The 15,118-nt window shown below is 40.3% G+C and overlaps 1 protein-coding gene across 4 annotated transcripts in view; it reads left to right on the top strand.

Annotated features, from left to right (window-relative positions):
• The window catches only part of ANO2 (anoctamin 2), a 339,542-nt gene that overhangs the window by 168,386 nt on the left and 156,038 nt on the right, over nucleotides 1-15,118 (top strand). For all 4 annotated transcript variants that reach the window (XM_043564318.1, XM_043564316.1, XM_043564317.1 and 1 more), the window contains 2 exons: nucleotides 8,051-8,185; nucleotides 14,515-14,675. In XM_043564318.1, coding sequence (XP_043420253.1) covers nucleotides 8,051-8,185; nucleotides 14,515-14,675 — 296 coding nt within the window. The remainder of the gene's footprint in view (nucleotides 1-8,050; nucleotides 8,186-14,514; nucleotides 14,676-15,118) is intronic.

Raw genomic sequence — 15,118 nt, 5'->3', positions numbered from 1 at the left:
AGCCCCACTGGATTTGAATCTTGTCTCTGCTTTCTTACTAGCCATGGAGTAATCTTTTAGTCGCATGTAGCTAATCTTTTTTTATATCAGTGTCTTCATCTGTAACTGGTGGGTAATAGCATACTACCTCATAGAGTTGTGAGGACTGAAAAATAAGACATTATTTAGAATCTCTTAGAACAGAGCTTGGCAAACAATCAGTCCTCAATAAATTTCAGTCACTATGGCATCTGTTGTTATCCTGGCAAGAGCAATGGACATGGAGGGGTCAGATGACAAGGGATCAAGCTCTTGCTTTGCTCTGCACTAGCCATGTGACCTTGGACAAGTCTGTCTATCCAGAGAGTTTTAGTTTTCTCACCTGGAAAAGATATTGTGAGAATTTAAAGTGGGGCCATACAAACAATCAAGACAAGAGCACTAGGGCAGTTTGTGTTTGTTATGTGTTATGTGCCTCCTGCCTTCTCTGTTCCTCGCTCTTCTTCCAGAGGTGGGCAGTGTGAAGTGGAGGGGAAGGCAAGATGAGCACACCCATGAGGAGGCAGCTAACAGTATCACATGGTCATGGAAAATAGGATCTGTAGTGATGTCCCTTCTTTCATTCCCCATGTTGGTAATTTGTGTTTTATCTTTCACCTTCTTGATTAGTCTGACTGAACATTTATCACTTTTATGGGTCCTGTCAAACAACCAGCTTTTGGTTTCATTGACTTTCTCTATTGATTTTCTGCTTTCTTCCTCACTGACCTCTGGTCCCTGCTTTATTATTTATTTTCTTCTTCTTGCTTTGGATTGAATTTGTTCTTCTTTTTCTAGTTGAAGTTCAAGCTTAGATGATTTTGATTCAGAGATTTCTTATGTTAATACAAGTATTAATTGCTATAAATTGTGAAGTATTTCTGTAACAGCGTCCCACAATTTTTGATATGTTGTGTTTTCCTTTTCACTCAATTGAAAATACCTTCTAATTCCCTTTATTTCTTCTTTGTCCCTTCTTTGGGTTATTTAGAAGGGTGCTGTTTAATTTCCAAGTATTTGTGGTTATTTTCAGATATCTTGCTGCTGTTGACAAAAATCAACTGAAAAGTTTAACTTAATTGTGGTCAGGGAATAAAATTTTCATTACTTCAATCCTTTTAAGTTTGTTGGATTAGCCTTATGACTCAGAATATGGACTATCTTGGTGAATGTTTATTGAAACGAATGTATTTTCTGCTGCTTAGTGGACTGTCAAGTCAAGTTAGTGTGTAGTGACATATATATTCTTACTGATTTTATGTCTAGTTTTCTCTCCATTACTTGAGAGAGAAGTGTTAACATCTCCAATTTATACTTGAAAATTTGTTGACTCATCCTTTTAGTTCTATTGGTTTTTATTGTATGTATTTTGATATATGCAGCTGATGTATGCATTTTACTGTATGCATTTAGGATTATTAGGCCTTCTTAATGAATTGACCACATTATCATTAATTGATGCCCCTCTTTATCCCAAGTAATGTTCTTTTTTCTGAAGTCTTCTTTATGTGTCCCAGCTTCCTTTTGATTCATGTTTGCATGGTATGTCTTTTTTCATTTACTTTTTCTTCTATATATGCCTTTATAATTAAAGTAGGTTTCTTATACATTTATATTTAGTGTTATTAATGTATCTATATTTTAAAATTACCATCTTACCATCTTTGTTTTTTATTTGTTTTGTCTGTAGTTTATTTCTGTTTTTCCTCTTTTCATGCCTTCTTTGCAAATGAATATATTTTATGATTTCATTTCATCTCCCATTTTGGCCTATTAATTATACCTATCCTAAAAATTTAGTGGTTTCTCCAGGGTTTACCAGAAAACATCTTTAATTTATCACATTCTACCTTAAAATAATATTATACCATTTCACTGATGATGAGTGATGTTGAGCATCTTTTCATGTGTCTGTTGGCATCTGGATGTCTTCTTTGGAAAAGTGTCTATTCATGTATTCTGCCCATTTCTTTACTGGATTATTTGATTTTTGGGTGTTGAGTTTGCTAAGTTCTTTATGGATTTTAGATACCAACCCTTTATCTGATATGTCATTTGCAAATATCTTCTCCCATTCCGTCAGTTGCCTTTTAATTTTGTTAATTGTTTCCTTTGTAGTACAGAAGCTTTTTATCTTGATGAAGTCCCAGTAGTTCAGTTTGCTTTTATTTCCCTTGCCTTTAGAGATGTGTTGAGCAAGAAATTGCTGTGGCTGAGGTGAAAGAAGTTGTTGCCTGTTTTCTCCTTTACGGTTTTGATGGTTTCCTGTCTCACATTTAGGTTTTTCATCCATTTTGAGTTTATTTTTGTGTATGGCATAAGAAAGTGATCCAGTTTCATTCTTCTGCATGTTGCTCTCCAGTTCTCCCAGCACCATTTGCTAAAGAGACCGTCTTTTTTCCATTGCATACTCTTTCCTGCTTTGTCAAAGATTAGTTGGCCATACATTTGTGGATCCAATTCTGGGTTCTCTATTCTATTACATTGATCTATGTGTCTGTTCTTGTGCCAGTACTGTACTGTCTTGATGATTACAGCTTTGTAGCTAAAATTAACAACTCAGGAAACAACAGATGTTGGTGAGGATGTGGACAAATGGGAACCCTCTTGCACTGTTGGAGGGAATGCAAACTGGTGTAGTCACTCTGGAAAACAGTGTGGAGGTTCCTCAAAAAATTAAAAATAGAGCTACCCTACAACCCAGCAATAGTGCTATTAGGAATTTATCAAAGGATACAGGAGTGCTGATTCATAGGGGCATATGTACCCCAATGTTTATAGCAGCACTATCAACAATAGCCAAATTATGGAAAGAGCCCAAATGTCCATCAATTGATGAATGGAGAAAGAAGATGTGGTTTATCATCAAAACCCTAGAGGAGAAAGCCGGAAAAGACCTCTTTGACCTCAGCCGTAGCAATCTCTTACTCGGCACATCCCCAAAGGCAAGGGAATTAAAAGCAAAAATGAATTACTGGGACCTTATGAAGATAAAAAGCTCCTGCACAGCAAAGGAAACAACCAACAAAACTAAAAGGCAACCAATGGAATGGGAAAAGATATTTGCAAATGACATATCGGACAAAGGGCTAGTATCCAAAATCTATAAAGAGCTCACCAAACTCCACACCCGAAAAACAAATAACCCAGTGAAGAAATGGGCAGAAAACATGAATAGACACTTCTCTAAAGAAGACATCTGGATGGCCAACAGGCACATGAAAAGATGCTCAACGTCGCTCCTTATCAGGGAAATACAAATCAAAACCACACTCAGATATCACCTCACGCCAGTCAGAGTGGCCAAAATGAACAAATCAGGAGACTATAGATGCTGGAGAGGATGTGGAGAAGCGGGAACCCTTTTGCACTGTTGGTGGGAATGCAAATTGGTGCAGCCACTCTGGAAAGCAGTTTGGAGGTTCCTCAGAAAATTAAAAGTAGACCTACCCTATGACCCAGCAATAGCACTGCTAAGAATTTACCCAAGGGATACAAGAGTACTGATGCATAGGGGCACTTGTACCTCAATGTTTATAGCAGCACTCTCAACAATAGCCAAATTATGGAAAGAGCCTAAATGTCCATCAACTGATGAATGGATAAAGAAATTGTGGTTTATATACACAATGGAGTACTACAGGGCAATGAGAAAGAACGAAATATGGCCCTTTGTAGCAACGTGGATGGAACTGGAGAGTGTGATGCTAAGTGAAATAAGCCATACAGAGAAAGACAGATACCATATGTTTTCATTCTTAGGTGGATCCTGAGAAACTTAACAGAAACCCATGGGGGAGGGGAAGGAAAAAAAAAAGAGGTTAGAGTGGGAGAGAGCCAAAGCATAAGAGACTGTTAAAAACTGAGAACAAACTGAGGGTTGATGGGGGGTGGGAGGGAGGGGAGGGTGGGTGATGGGTATTGAGGAGGGCACCTTTTGGGATGAGCACTGGGTGTTGTATGGAAACCATTTGGACAATAAATTTCATATATTGAAAAAAAAGATGTGGTTTATATATACAATGGAATATTACTTGACAATGAGAAAGAATGAAATCCTGCCATTGTGGCAAAGTGGATGGAACTGGAAGATATTATGCTAAGTGACATAAGTTAGTCAGAGAAAGACAGATCTCACATGTTTTCACTCATATGTGGAACTTCAGAAACGTAACGGAAGACCATGGGGGAAGGGAAGGGGAAAAAATAGTTTCAAACATAGAGGGATGCAAACCATAAGAGACTCTTGAATGCAGAGAACAAACTGAGGGTTGATGGCGGTGGGGGGAACAGGCGATAGTCATTGAGGAGGGCACTTGTTGGGATGAGCACTAGGTGTTGTATAGAAGTGATGAATCACGGGTATCTACCCCCAAAACTAGGAGCACACTGTGTACACTGTATGTTAGCTAACTTGACAATAAATTTTTAAAAAGTAATAATATTATACCCTTTCAAACACGGGGTATGGGCCTTCCAACAGTATATCTTGGTTTCTTCTCTCCTGTCTTTTGTGCTATTATTTTCCTATTCCTACATACGTTATAAACTCCATAAGACATTATCACTATTTTTGCTTGATATCAGTGTTTCTCTGCCTTTATTCCATTATTGCTACATGAAATTTTAATACCATGTATATACTATGTATCTGTTTATGTACTGTGGCCCTTTGGAGACCTAAAAACCACCTGAAAGCTACCTAAGATAGTTTTGGCTTCCAAAGAACTAGTTTTATCCCCCATGGAAGCACTATGTCACATAATATTCTGTATTCTGCTTTGACTGTTTTTTTTTAATTTCCATATTTTAAGGTTGACACTATTCTTCTGGCTTGCATAGTTTCTGCCAAGAAATTGACTGTAAATCTTATCTTTGTTCCTTTGCATATAATACCCTCCCCACCTCACCCTCACCCTCACCCCAGCTTAATTAAAGATTTTCTATCTTTGTTTTTCAGAAGTTTGATTATGATATTGTCTAGCTATGTGGGTGTCTGTTTTTGTTTTTATATTTATTCTGCTTGGGGTTCTCTGGAGTTCTTGGATCTGTGTTTTATTGTTTTCGATTAATTTTGGAAAAATTTTTTGGCCATAATCCATTCAAGTGTTTCTTCTGTCTCTTTCTCTTTCTCTTTCTGGGACTTCAGTTGCATATGATAGACCCTAGGATATTATCTTATGGCTCTTGATTGCTATATTTTTCCTCTTTTCTTTCTCTTTGTGTCTTAGTTTGGATAATATTTGTTGACTTATATTCAGAATTATTCATTTTTTCCTAAGCTGTGTTTAGTCTCCTGCTAAGGCACTCTAATAAAGATGTTTCTCATATCTGATATCCATTATTGCTTTTTTTTCCCTCTAGCAATTCCATTTTGCATTTTTGTATTTTCGTCTCTCTATGGGAGTTTCCAATTTTCTCATGCATGTTGCCTATCTTTTGCATTAGATTCTTCCTTAAAAAATGAATTATAATTACTTTAAAGTCCCTAATAATTCTGGCATCTAGAGTAACTTTGGTTTTGTTGATTTCCTAATTTCTTGACAGTGAGTGTTTAATTTTTTATGTAACTCAGGATTTTTTTTTTATTGAATTTTCTGAACATTGTGTATGAAAGGACATAGAAACTGAGGTAAGTGGTATTTACACCTAGAAATGGACTTGGGGCACCTGGGTTGCTTAGTCGGTTAAACAGCTGACTCCTGATTTCAGTTCAGGTCATGATCTCATGGTTTGTGAGATCTAGCCCCATGTCGGACTCTGTGGTGACAGCATGGAGACTTGCTTGGGACTCTCCTTCACTCTCTCTGCTCTTCCCCCGCCTGTGTGCTCTTGCGTGCTCTCTGTCTCTCTATTTCCCTCTCAAAAAAAATAAATAAACCTAAAAGAAATAAGAAAAACTGAAATGGGCTTATACCTCTTCTGTCATGAGGGGAGCAGAGTCAACCTAGTCAGAGGTTGGGCATGGCTTGGATTTTGTTGTTGTGAGAGTCATCTGTAGCATACGACAGGCTTCACATTCCTTCAGCAGTGGGATGCTATTACCATGTGCTTCACGTGGGCCCTGGAAGTGCTGACAGTTTGTCCCCATTGTCCCCTTTCCACCGTCAGCTGTCAGCAGTCCTTTGCCACAGAGGGGTCTCTCTCCTGCCCCTCCCTCACTGCAGACTGCTGATCCTTGCCACTCAGTGATTTGAATAAGAGATGGTCCTGGGAGATGGTGTGCTTTCATGCCTCTCTGCAACTAAGGAGGCCCTGTCCAGTTTCTGACCTTGCCCGTTACTGTCGTCCTGAGTACCGAGTGGCGGTCCTTGGCTAGGATCTTATGAGTGAGCGCAAAGCCCTCTTGTGTCTAGAGCTGCCATTTTTTCTAACATGTCATGCTAACCTATACTCAACCTTTAAGGTTAAAAAAATTATACCTATTTGTTTGTGCCCATTTTTATGGTGTCTGCCTTTTCTTCCCATGCCCTGCCAAATCTGAAAGTGTTCACATGTCCCATCTTTCCTGGGAGGGGCTTGTCATTGTTGTTTTTGCTTTTGTTTTTTCAATTCAGTTCACACAATTACCTTGCAGCTTCCACTCCCTGATGGAAACTTCAAGGGAAGTTTGATGTCACAGATTATCCAGATTTCTCTTGCCATTAGGGTGGAAGGAAGCCCTATTTCCTCGCAGTCAGCACCTCTGGTAGTAGAGAAATAGATTCTGTTCTCTGTTGTTCTTTCGTTCTCACATCAAAGACTGGGCTGCCCTCCCTTGTCCCTCCTGAGTTTTATGTCAGAGGCTCTCAAGAAGTAAAATCTACTTGTAGTTTTCTCATCAGGTATCCATAACCAACATTTGTTTAAAGGAAAAAAAATCCCTTTTTAGAGACTTGGTGTGATAATTTACTACATTCCTGAATGGGGATCAAAAAGATAATGGCTGGTTAATTTTCTCTTTAAAAGGATTTTTTACATGAAAATAATTCATTAACAAAGTAGTTTAAAAATGCGGAATGATAAGGGGTGCCTGGGTGGCTCAGTCGGTTAAGCGTCAGACTTCGGCTCAGGTCATGATCTCACAGTTTGTGGGTTCGAGCCCCACATTGGGCTCTGTGCTGACAGCTCGGAGCCTGGAGCCTGCTTTGGATTCTGTGTCGCCCTGTCTCTCTCTGCCCCTCCTCCACTCATGCTCTGTCTCTCAAAAAATGAATAAATGTTAAAAAAAATTTTTTTAAATGCAGAATGATGAAAAATAAATAAAAAGCCACCCATCATCCTGTCAGCTAAAGAAACCACTGCTAATATTTTACCAAAATGCATCTAGTCCTTTTTCTATGGGTTTTATGGTTTGTGTACACAAGTATACATGCCCAACTATATACTTTGTGTGTTTTGTTCATATAAGCAAGTTATGAAAAGGTGTGGTTTTTTTGTGGGTTGTAGTACTTATGAGATGATGATGTGTCCTTCATGTTTGTCTGGTAAAGATGCCAAAACTTATGGGGCGCCTGGGTGGCGCAGTTGGTTAAGCGTCCGACTTCAGCCAGGTCACGATCTCGCGGTCCGTGAGTTCGAGCCCCGCGTCGGGCTCTGGGCTGATGGCTCAGAGCCTGGAGCCTGTTTCCGATTCTGTGTCTCGCTCTCTCTCTGCCCCTCCCCTGTTCATGCTCTGTCTCTCTCTGTCCCAAAAATAAATAAACGTTGAAAAAAAAATTAAAAAAAAAAAGATGCCAAAACTTATGGCATATTCTCAGCTTGCTGTTAGGGCTGGATTCCTTCCTGTAGCTATGGCACAGGAATAGCCAGGGCAGGTGTGTGTGTGTGTGTGTGTGTGTGTGTGTGTGTGCGTGTGTGTGTGTGTGTGATTCCAAGGGAACGTAATTCATATCAGAAGAGACCCGCTGATCTTTGTACCGGGGTCCCTGTTTCGCTATCTAACTTCTATCTCTTTTCCTTTATGCCAACCCATTGTCAGGTTTAGAACAAACAGAAATGTGGAATGTATATGGTGTTCTTACTATGTGTTGCGATTTTCTTTCTTTTACAGAAAGTATTTTGGAGAAAAAATTGGACTGTATTTTGCCTGGCTGGGATTATATACATCATTCCTCATCCCATCTTCTGTAATCGGGGTGATCGTGTTTCTTTATGGATGTGCAACAATCGAAGAAGATATTCCCAGGTGAGACGGTTTTAAAGAAGAGGGCTCAGTTCCCACATGGCAGTAGTTTGGCGATTCATCCCAGTTGCGAGTACATTTCACACGCTTCTTTCCAAAGCCCTTACCCTCTATTCTCTCCTCCCCTTACCGCACATGCAACTTCCCTCCAGAGACAGATCTGGGAACTACAGAGTCTGGGAATGGCTTCAGAGCTGTGCTGGGGTGGCTCCCTTTCTCTCCTACTTAAGCTTTTCTCCAGGGCCTAAGTCTGATATGGGCAAATGAATTATACCTGATGAAAAAAAGTCATGCCTGAGAAATGCGTTTCCCCCTCAACTTCATGACTTATTCTTTTCTCTGGTTTTCTATAAAGACCCAAGTCAGGAGATGTTGAGCGGTGTTGGGTGGCGATTGCATGTTTATATGGTCAAACACTGTGAGGCTGACCATGGAAGCAGGCAGTTCTGGAAAGGAGGGCGCAGCCTCTGGTTCAGGAAGTTGGAAACTGCAGGTGATAGGCCCCATGGTGAGGCTCTTGGAAAGCCAAAGATAGAATAAAGGCTGGTCCTTCTGGTGAAAAGAGAGACTACAAAGAATATAAGCACTTAAAAATAGCATCCTTTAGGATGGACAGCATTACGTATTAGCTGTAGGACTGGGTAGTTCACTCCTTGAGTCTTCCTTCCCTTGGCTGTAAATGGTGGTAATAACTCGTACCTCATGATGTTGTTGTGAGGATTCAAGGAGACAATGTTTGGCACATAGTAGAATATTAATAAATAGTTGTTGAAAGGGTCAACGTCTGTGGAAATAAAGTACAAGCGACAAGAGAGACACTTATATTTCAAATTTAAATCTCTTGCCATCTGCAGCACTGTCCTTGAAAAGCGAAGCATAGTTAGTGGGTTAGTGTATTTTAATACTTTTTCAGTTGCAAGTGATAGACGTGCAACATGAACTAGCTGAAGCAAAAAAAAAAAAAAAGCACAACAACAACAAAACGAATTTATCATAAGGGTTCTGGGGTGTGTCGGGGGAACCTAGTGGCAGGCATGTGGCTAGCCTAAGAGACAATGGAAATAGGGACTCCCTGTTTATCTCCTGTCTCTGGTTCTTTCTCATATTTGTTTCACTATAGATTTTCTCCATTGGATGTAGACAGTCCTACTAATAGCTCATGGGTGTTACAACTTAGAGCTTTCTACTTGATTGGTCCTGAATGAAAAAGGCCTGTTGGCTCACTTTGGGTTAGGCGGAGGGCCCTGGGCCACCAATCGTGGCTGTGGGCCGGGATCACGCTGTACCAGCAGGATGTTCCCTCAGTAGCCAGGTAGATGAGGACACCGTGCAGACTGTGGGTGTCAACTGTAGTTGGAGGAAGTAGTGGCCATTCTGGAGGAAGGGCCAAGAGCTGTGCTCCTTTGAGGAAAAGGTTTCACCAATGGCAGGAACCAGGTAGCTCTTCTTTCCACCATGTCTGTCTATAGGAATGGTCTTGGAAACTAGAGAAGCTGGAATAGGCATTGCCCGTGGTTAGAATAAAGCAAAATACCTTGAGATAAGAGACAAGGGTTTGGATATTTTTGTGTGTAAAACTCCAGGACCAACTGTCTGGCGTTCTTGACTCGGAGTTCTGGGACCTTTGTCACACGAGATACATAGCAGAGGTTCTGCTTTCTTCAGGCCATGGAGCACAAGGGGAGAATGGATACTTACTAGATGCCTACCTTGTGCCAGGCATGGTGCTGGGTGGTTTTCATGTATTAGTTTTTTTGATCCTGTAGAGATCAATGGTTGTAAACTGTTATTATTTTCATCTGATGCTAAGTATGGTCACCTAACTTGCCCAACTTCAACAACTAATAATTGTCAGGGTTGCAGTTTGACCTCTGCTGCCTCCTGCTCCCATCTTTACTTTTTCCGCTAAGATGTGAAGTCCCCCAGAGGGCTTATATCTTCCTTGGTAGCCAAGTAGCTTCAGCTGGCCTTGCCTGGTGCTTTCTCAGGAAACATGGCTCCCATGTTTCCCTTTACTGAGTTTGATCCCTAGAGAGCTGGGCCTCAGATTGATCCAAACTCCATACTGTGCATAGAGAGCCGATGCCAGTGTAGGAGAAGGGGGGTGGGCATCAGCGTCCTGGTTAATGTTGGGTTTTAGAACCTTTGCCCTGGTTGCCCATCTGGGAATACATGAGACAGTGACCATTTTAGCTGGAAATTATCATGGTCTACACATGCTGAAAAATATATATCTATACACATGTGCTTGTATATATGCAGGTGTATAGTCATGTAAAAGATCATTGTTATCACTGCAGGTGTATCTTATTACCTGTAAGAGTGTGTAATGTTTCAGAAACTATGTATAACAACCCACTAGTGGATTAAAGAATCAGTTGAATGGCTATGTTTTAAGTGAACCAGAAAAAGACAGGATAGAGTAGAGTGAAATATAATATTAGTATTCATCATAAGAAGGAAGTATAGATATTGTTTTATGAAATTTTATTTAGTTATCTAAGTATGTTTATAGGGGAGAGAGTATGTATTTGTATACTGGAATCTGATTAAAAGATTTTTTTTTAAACTGTAGGTCACAGTCCAAAAGTTTGAAATTGACTGTTATAAAATTGAAATTTTGGTTATTGGTTTTGCATACTTAAGGTGGGGTGTGATAAATAAGGAAGATGTAAATGATAACAAATTATGAAGAATTTTTTAAAAGAACTGCTCTTTAATCATAATTGTGTATCCATCAGAAATCCAAGCTCTTTGGGCTTGATGAAAACTCATGAAATACCACTCTCAATCAACAAAAGGATAGTCTTTAAGTCCCAATACTGAATCTAAACAAATTCATACTCTTCTGGGATCTGTGTCTGTCAGCTACTCCTAAGCATGATTAAAAACTTGCAGAAGTAATTCCTGGGATTACTTTAGAGTATTTTGACATTAAGCCTGGAATTTATTATCTATGTATCATTTAAAAAATGTTTTATTTTGAAAACATTATAGATTAATAGGAAGATAGTACAAAGGACACACTGTATCCTTCATCCTGTTCCCCCCACTGGTTATGTCTCATGTAACTATAGTATAATATCAAAAGCAGAAAATTTACATTATGTGGAACTTTGAATGGTACCTTTTATCACCCACAACTTTGATATGTGAGATACAAATATCACTTATGAGTAATAAATGGTTCCATATGTACATGACTTGTCTATAGTACTTTACTAACCAAGGGATTGATTCCATTTATTAGGCATTTGCTTACATGCGTAGGAAAGACTGGGACATTTAAAAAAAAAAATCTGATTGATCTAAACCATGTTGAAAAAAAATGGTTACTTTAGGTCTGAGTCCTTAATAGCAATGTTGTGTCTGAATTTCTTGAATAAATGCCGTATTGCACCTCTTCCCTTCATGCTAGCACAGCCCTGTATCACCTAATTTGTGAGCAATGAGTTACTACTGATTAAGAACACCACTCACCTTGGGGTCCTGGTTCAGCTGATTGCCAGACCATTTATCAGCCCTTTTATGCTTTCTAGAGAAAATGATAGATTGAAGAAATATGAGTTATAGCCACATATGCATCTAACAAGAAATCTGTGGATTATGCAGCTGGTGAATAACCCAGATGTGATTTCAGTTCTAGTGAGCTTCCCTCATCTTTCTAGTTGTCTTTTCAGTTTGTCTAGAGAGACGGCTTCTCTGAGAGAATACGAAGTCATTTTAATATCCTCCTAAGGCAGAATTTCTCCAGAATTCTGTTCAAATTGCTTGCATCCAACAGACAAACAAAACAACCCAATACCTATAAAGCATTCTGACTTCAAATGTAAATGATTTGAGAAGTCTCCATGTTACAATGGCTGCCATTTTGTACAAATGATTAGTGACACAGCACTTAAGTTTCAAAGTGCTTTGCACCAAGCAAGTTGCTGACACTGTGTTCATTCCTGACGTTTTTTTTTAAAGCATTGACCGGGTTTGGTTAGAATTGGGTTGACAGGATTATCCCTCCCCCAAGTCTATGTATAAAAAAAAAAAAAAAAAAAAATCCCAAACAACAAAGTGACGTCCCTGACACACATACTTAAGGACAGCACTGAGGAACTTATATGTTCTCAAACATGGCTTAAAAGCACAGCTCTTTACTATAATTTATACAGACTAACAGTTTTCTGTGTGAATCTGTTTTCTAAGAGGGTAGTCTCATCTCTGAAAATAACAACTTCTCAGTGATACAGCGGACACTTGTCTGACCCAGAAGACTTAGAATAAACCTTGCTCTCCAGTTACCAATAAGAATTTACCCAAGTGTGGGGTATCTGGGTGACTCAGTCAGTTAAGTGTCTGACTTCGGCTCAGGTCATGATCTCATGGCTTGTGAGTTTGAGCCCCATGTCGGGCACCGTGCTGACAGCTCAGAGCCTGGAGCCTGCTTCGGATTCTATGTCTCCTCTCTCTGCCCTTCCCCTGCTCCCACTCTGTCTCTGTCTCTGTCTCTCTCTCAAAAGTAAACAAACATTACAAAAAAAGAAAACTTAAAAAAAAAACAGAATGTGCCCAAGTAAAACCTGCATGGCTAAACTTACTATTAAGATATTATTTAATATTGCCTATGTGAGTGACTCACTCCTATTGACACTTGCCAATGGACAGCTTCACAGCGAGTCAATGGAGGAATGAGGATTTATTCAGAGACTTAGAGTTTCCATTCTCTCACACAGAAGGCCTTTCCTTGTTGTGGGCTTAATGGCTCATTAAAAACAAGCCTGAAAGCTGGGACTTGACAGACTGTGACAGCCCTCAGGGAAATCCTTCAACTTCTTCACGGAAGGGAGCTGGATCCAGGCATCCCCTGACTTCCAGGTTTCATCTAAGCACTTGATTTAGCACACAGGATGCCAGCCAGCTCACTGTGGCAATGGCCTCCCTCTTGTCAGCCATACTCTATAGTGCCCTCTGCTGCCTCTTTCCAGAGGAAACACAGCTGTGGTTTTTAGTGTAGTACCTCCTACCTCGCTAAGACTGTGTTTCCAGCTGCTCTCTGAGAACAGCCAATGCTTCATTTTCATGAAATCTCGAGTTCTCCACCCTTTTCCCCCAAACAATGAGTTTAACCATCTACCCATTCCCCCTGGGGAAATATTACACACCAGAGTGATGAGTTCATTCATTTTCCTACCAATATGTAGTGTGGAAGGACACTGGGGAAGCCAATTAGGGCTGGTAGTTCTTTGGTTCTTATTTGCAAGCATTCATATGAGCCTGAATTTATTGGATCTAGCTAATCACCTAAAGAGTGAATGGAATTTCAACTATATTCATTAGTCCATTAAATAGAATGGATAGCTTAGAATATAACCAATGGTTATTTGACTCGTGTTTCTCTCTACAAGTATCATAGAATCTAGACTTTGGAAGAATTTACCTTATTCTTGCATTCTCCCTAATCCCATTTCATGTTTTTTTTAAAAATAATTTTTTAAGTTTATTTATTTTAAGAGAGAGAGAGAGAAAGAGAGAGAGGGAGAGAGAGAACAAGTGGGGCAGGGGCAGAGAGAAAGGGAGAAAGAATCCCAAGCAGGCTCCATGCTGACACAGTGCAGAGCCTGATGTGGGGCTTGAACTCACGAACCACGAGATCATGAACAGAGCCGACATCAAGAGTTGGATGTTAACTGACTGAGGCATCCCCCATTTCACAGTTTTGATCATTCTTATTATGCTGAGGGTATTAATCCCCATTCTACAAATGGGCGTGCAGCTGATGCACTTAGAAAGAGACTTCCAACCCAGCTCTGACTCCATTCTTCTTCCCGTGGCTTCTTCTTTAGAAAGAAGAGCTTGTGTTGATCCAGCCAGACTCTTGGTTTGCTTCTCCCCATGACCAGTCCCACACCTGTTTGGGGAAGCCATCAGGGTTTAAGAAGACAACCTGGGCTTGATATGATGGTGGTGGAATTGGACTTCAGGCAGGTGATGGATTCAGAGTCATCGGTGCTCCACACCAACCTCATAGATGCAGCACATTTTGAGGGGACTTTATAAGGCATCACTCAGTGTACAACATCTCTGACAGATGCTCACAAATTAGGACACTCCTAGTGACAGGAGGATCCGCACCTCAGAAGTGGCCCATCCGTTTCTTTGACAAAATGCAGAAGTAAAACTCTCATGGCAAAGAATCCAATTCCAGCATCTCTAACACACCTCACCTATGGAGTTGATAAGTTTAGCCATGGATTTGGAAGTGGGAGATGTTTTCAGGGTGATTTGCTTGGGGTGGGTCCTCCTTGACTTCCACTTGACCCAGCAGCCTCTCTCAACTGCAGCAAAGAGATGTGTGACCAGCAGAATGCCTTCACCATGTGTCCCCTGTGTGACAAGTCCTGTGATTACTGGAACCTCAGCTCAGCCTGTGGCACAGCAAAGGCGAGCCACCTGTTTGACAACCCTGCCACCGTCTTCTTCTCCATCTTCATGGCTCTGTGGGGTAAGTGGTCACCATGAGCCTTGCTTATATTGGTGATATCTTTAAGTGGTTACAGTGACCATGCTCTGAAGCCCGTACCCTTTGATTTATGTCCTTTAGTATTTAATACTTATACCTCAATAAGTATTTTAGGGACAGTAGCTTTCTCTCTTATACATGTGAATAGACCTAGGAGTACCCTCCATGGCTTTATATATATTTTAAAAGCATATAGGATGTTAATCTTGTTTTAATCTCACATATGATCTATTCAGAATTTGAACCAATGCATGTTTGAAAACCCCTAGCACACCTGTAAGGTGCTCCAGGTTTATCTACTAAGATATGTAAAGTCATAGATATTCAGTATAACACTCAGAGTGGTGGGGTGACTGCCATGGTCACCAAGGTAGCTGGTGGTCAAGATGGGCCTAAACCTGGTCTCCTGACTCCAGGTTCAGTGC

This window comes from Prionailurus bengalensis, chromosome B4 (assembly GCF_016509475.1).
Source record: "Prionailurus bengalensis isolate Pbe53 chromosome B4, Fcat_Pben_1.1_paternal_pri, whole genome shotgun sequence".
NCBI classification, from domain to species: Eukaryota; Metazoa; Chordata; class Mammalia; order Carnivora; family Felidae; genus Prionailurus; species Prionailurus bengalensis.
The sequence above is the reverse complement of the archived record's forward strand: the minus strand, read 5'-3'. Positions and strand labels throughout refer to the sequence as shown.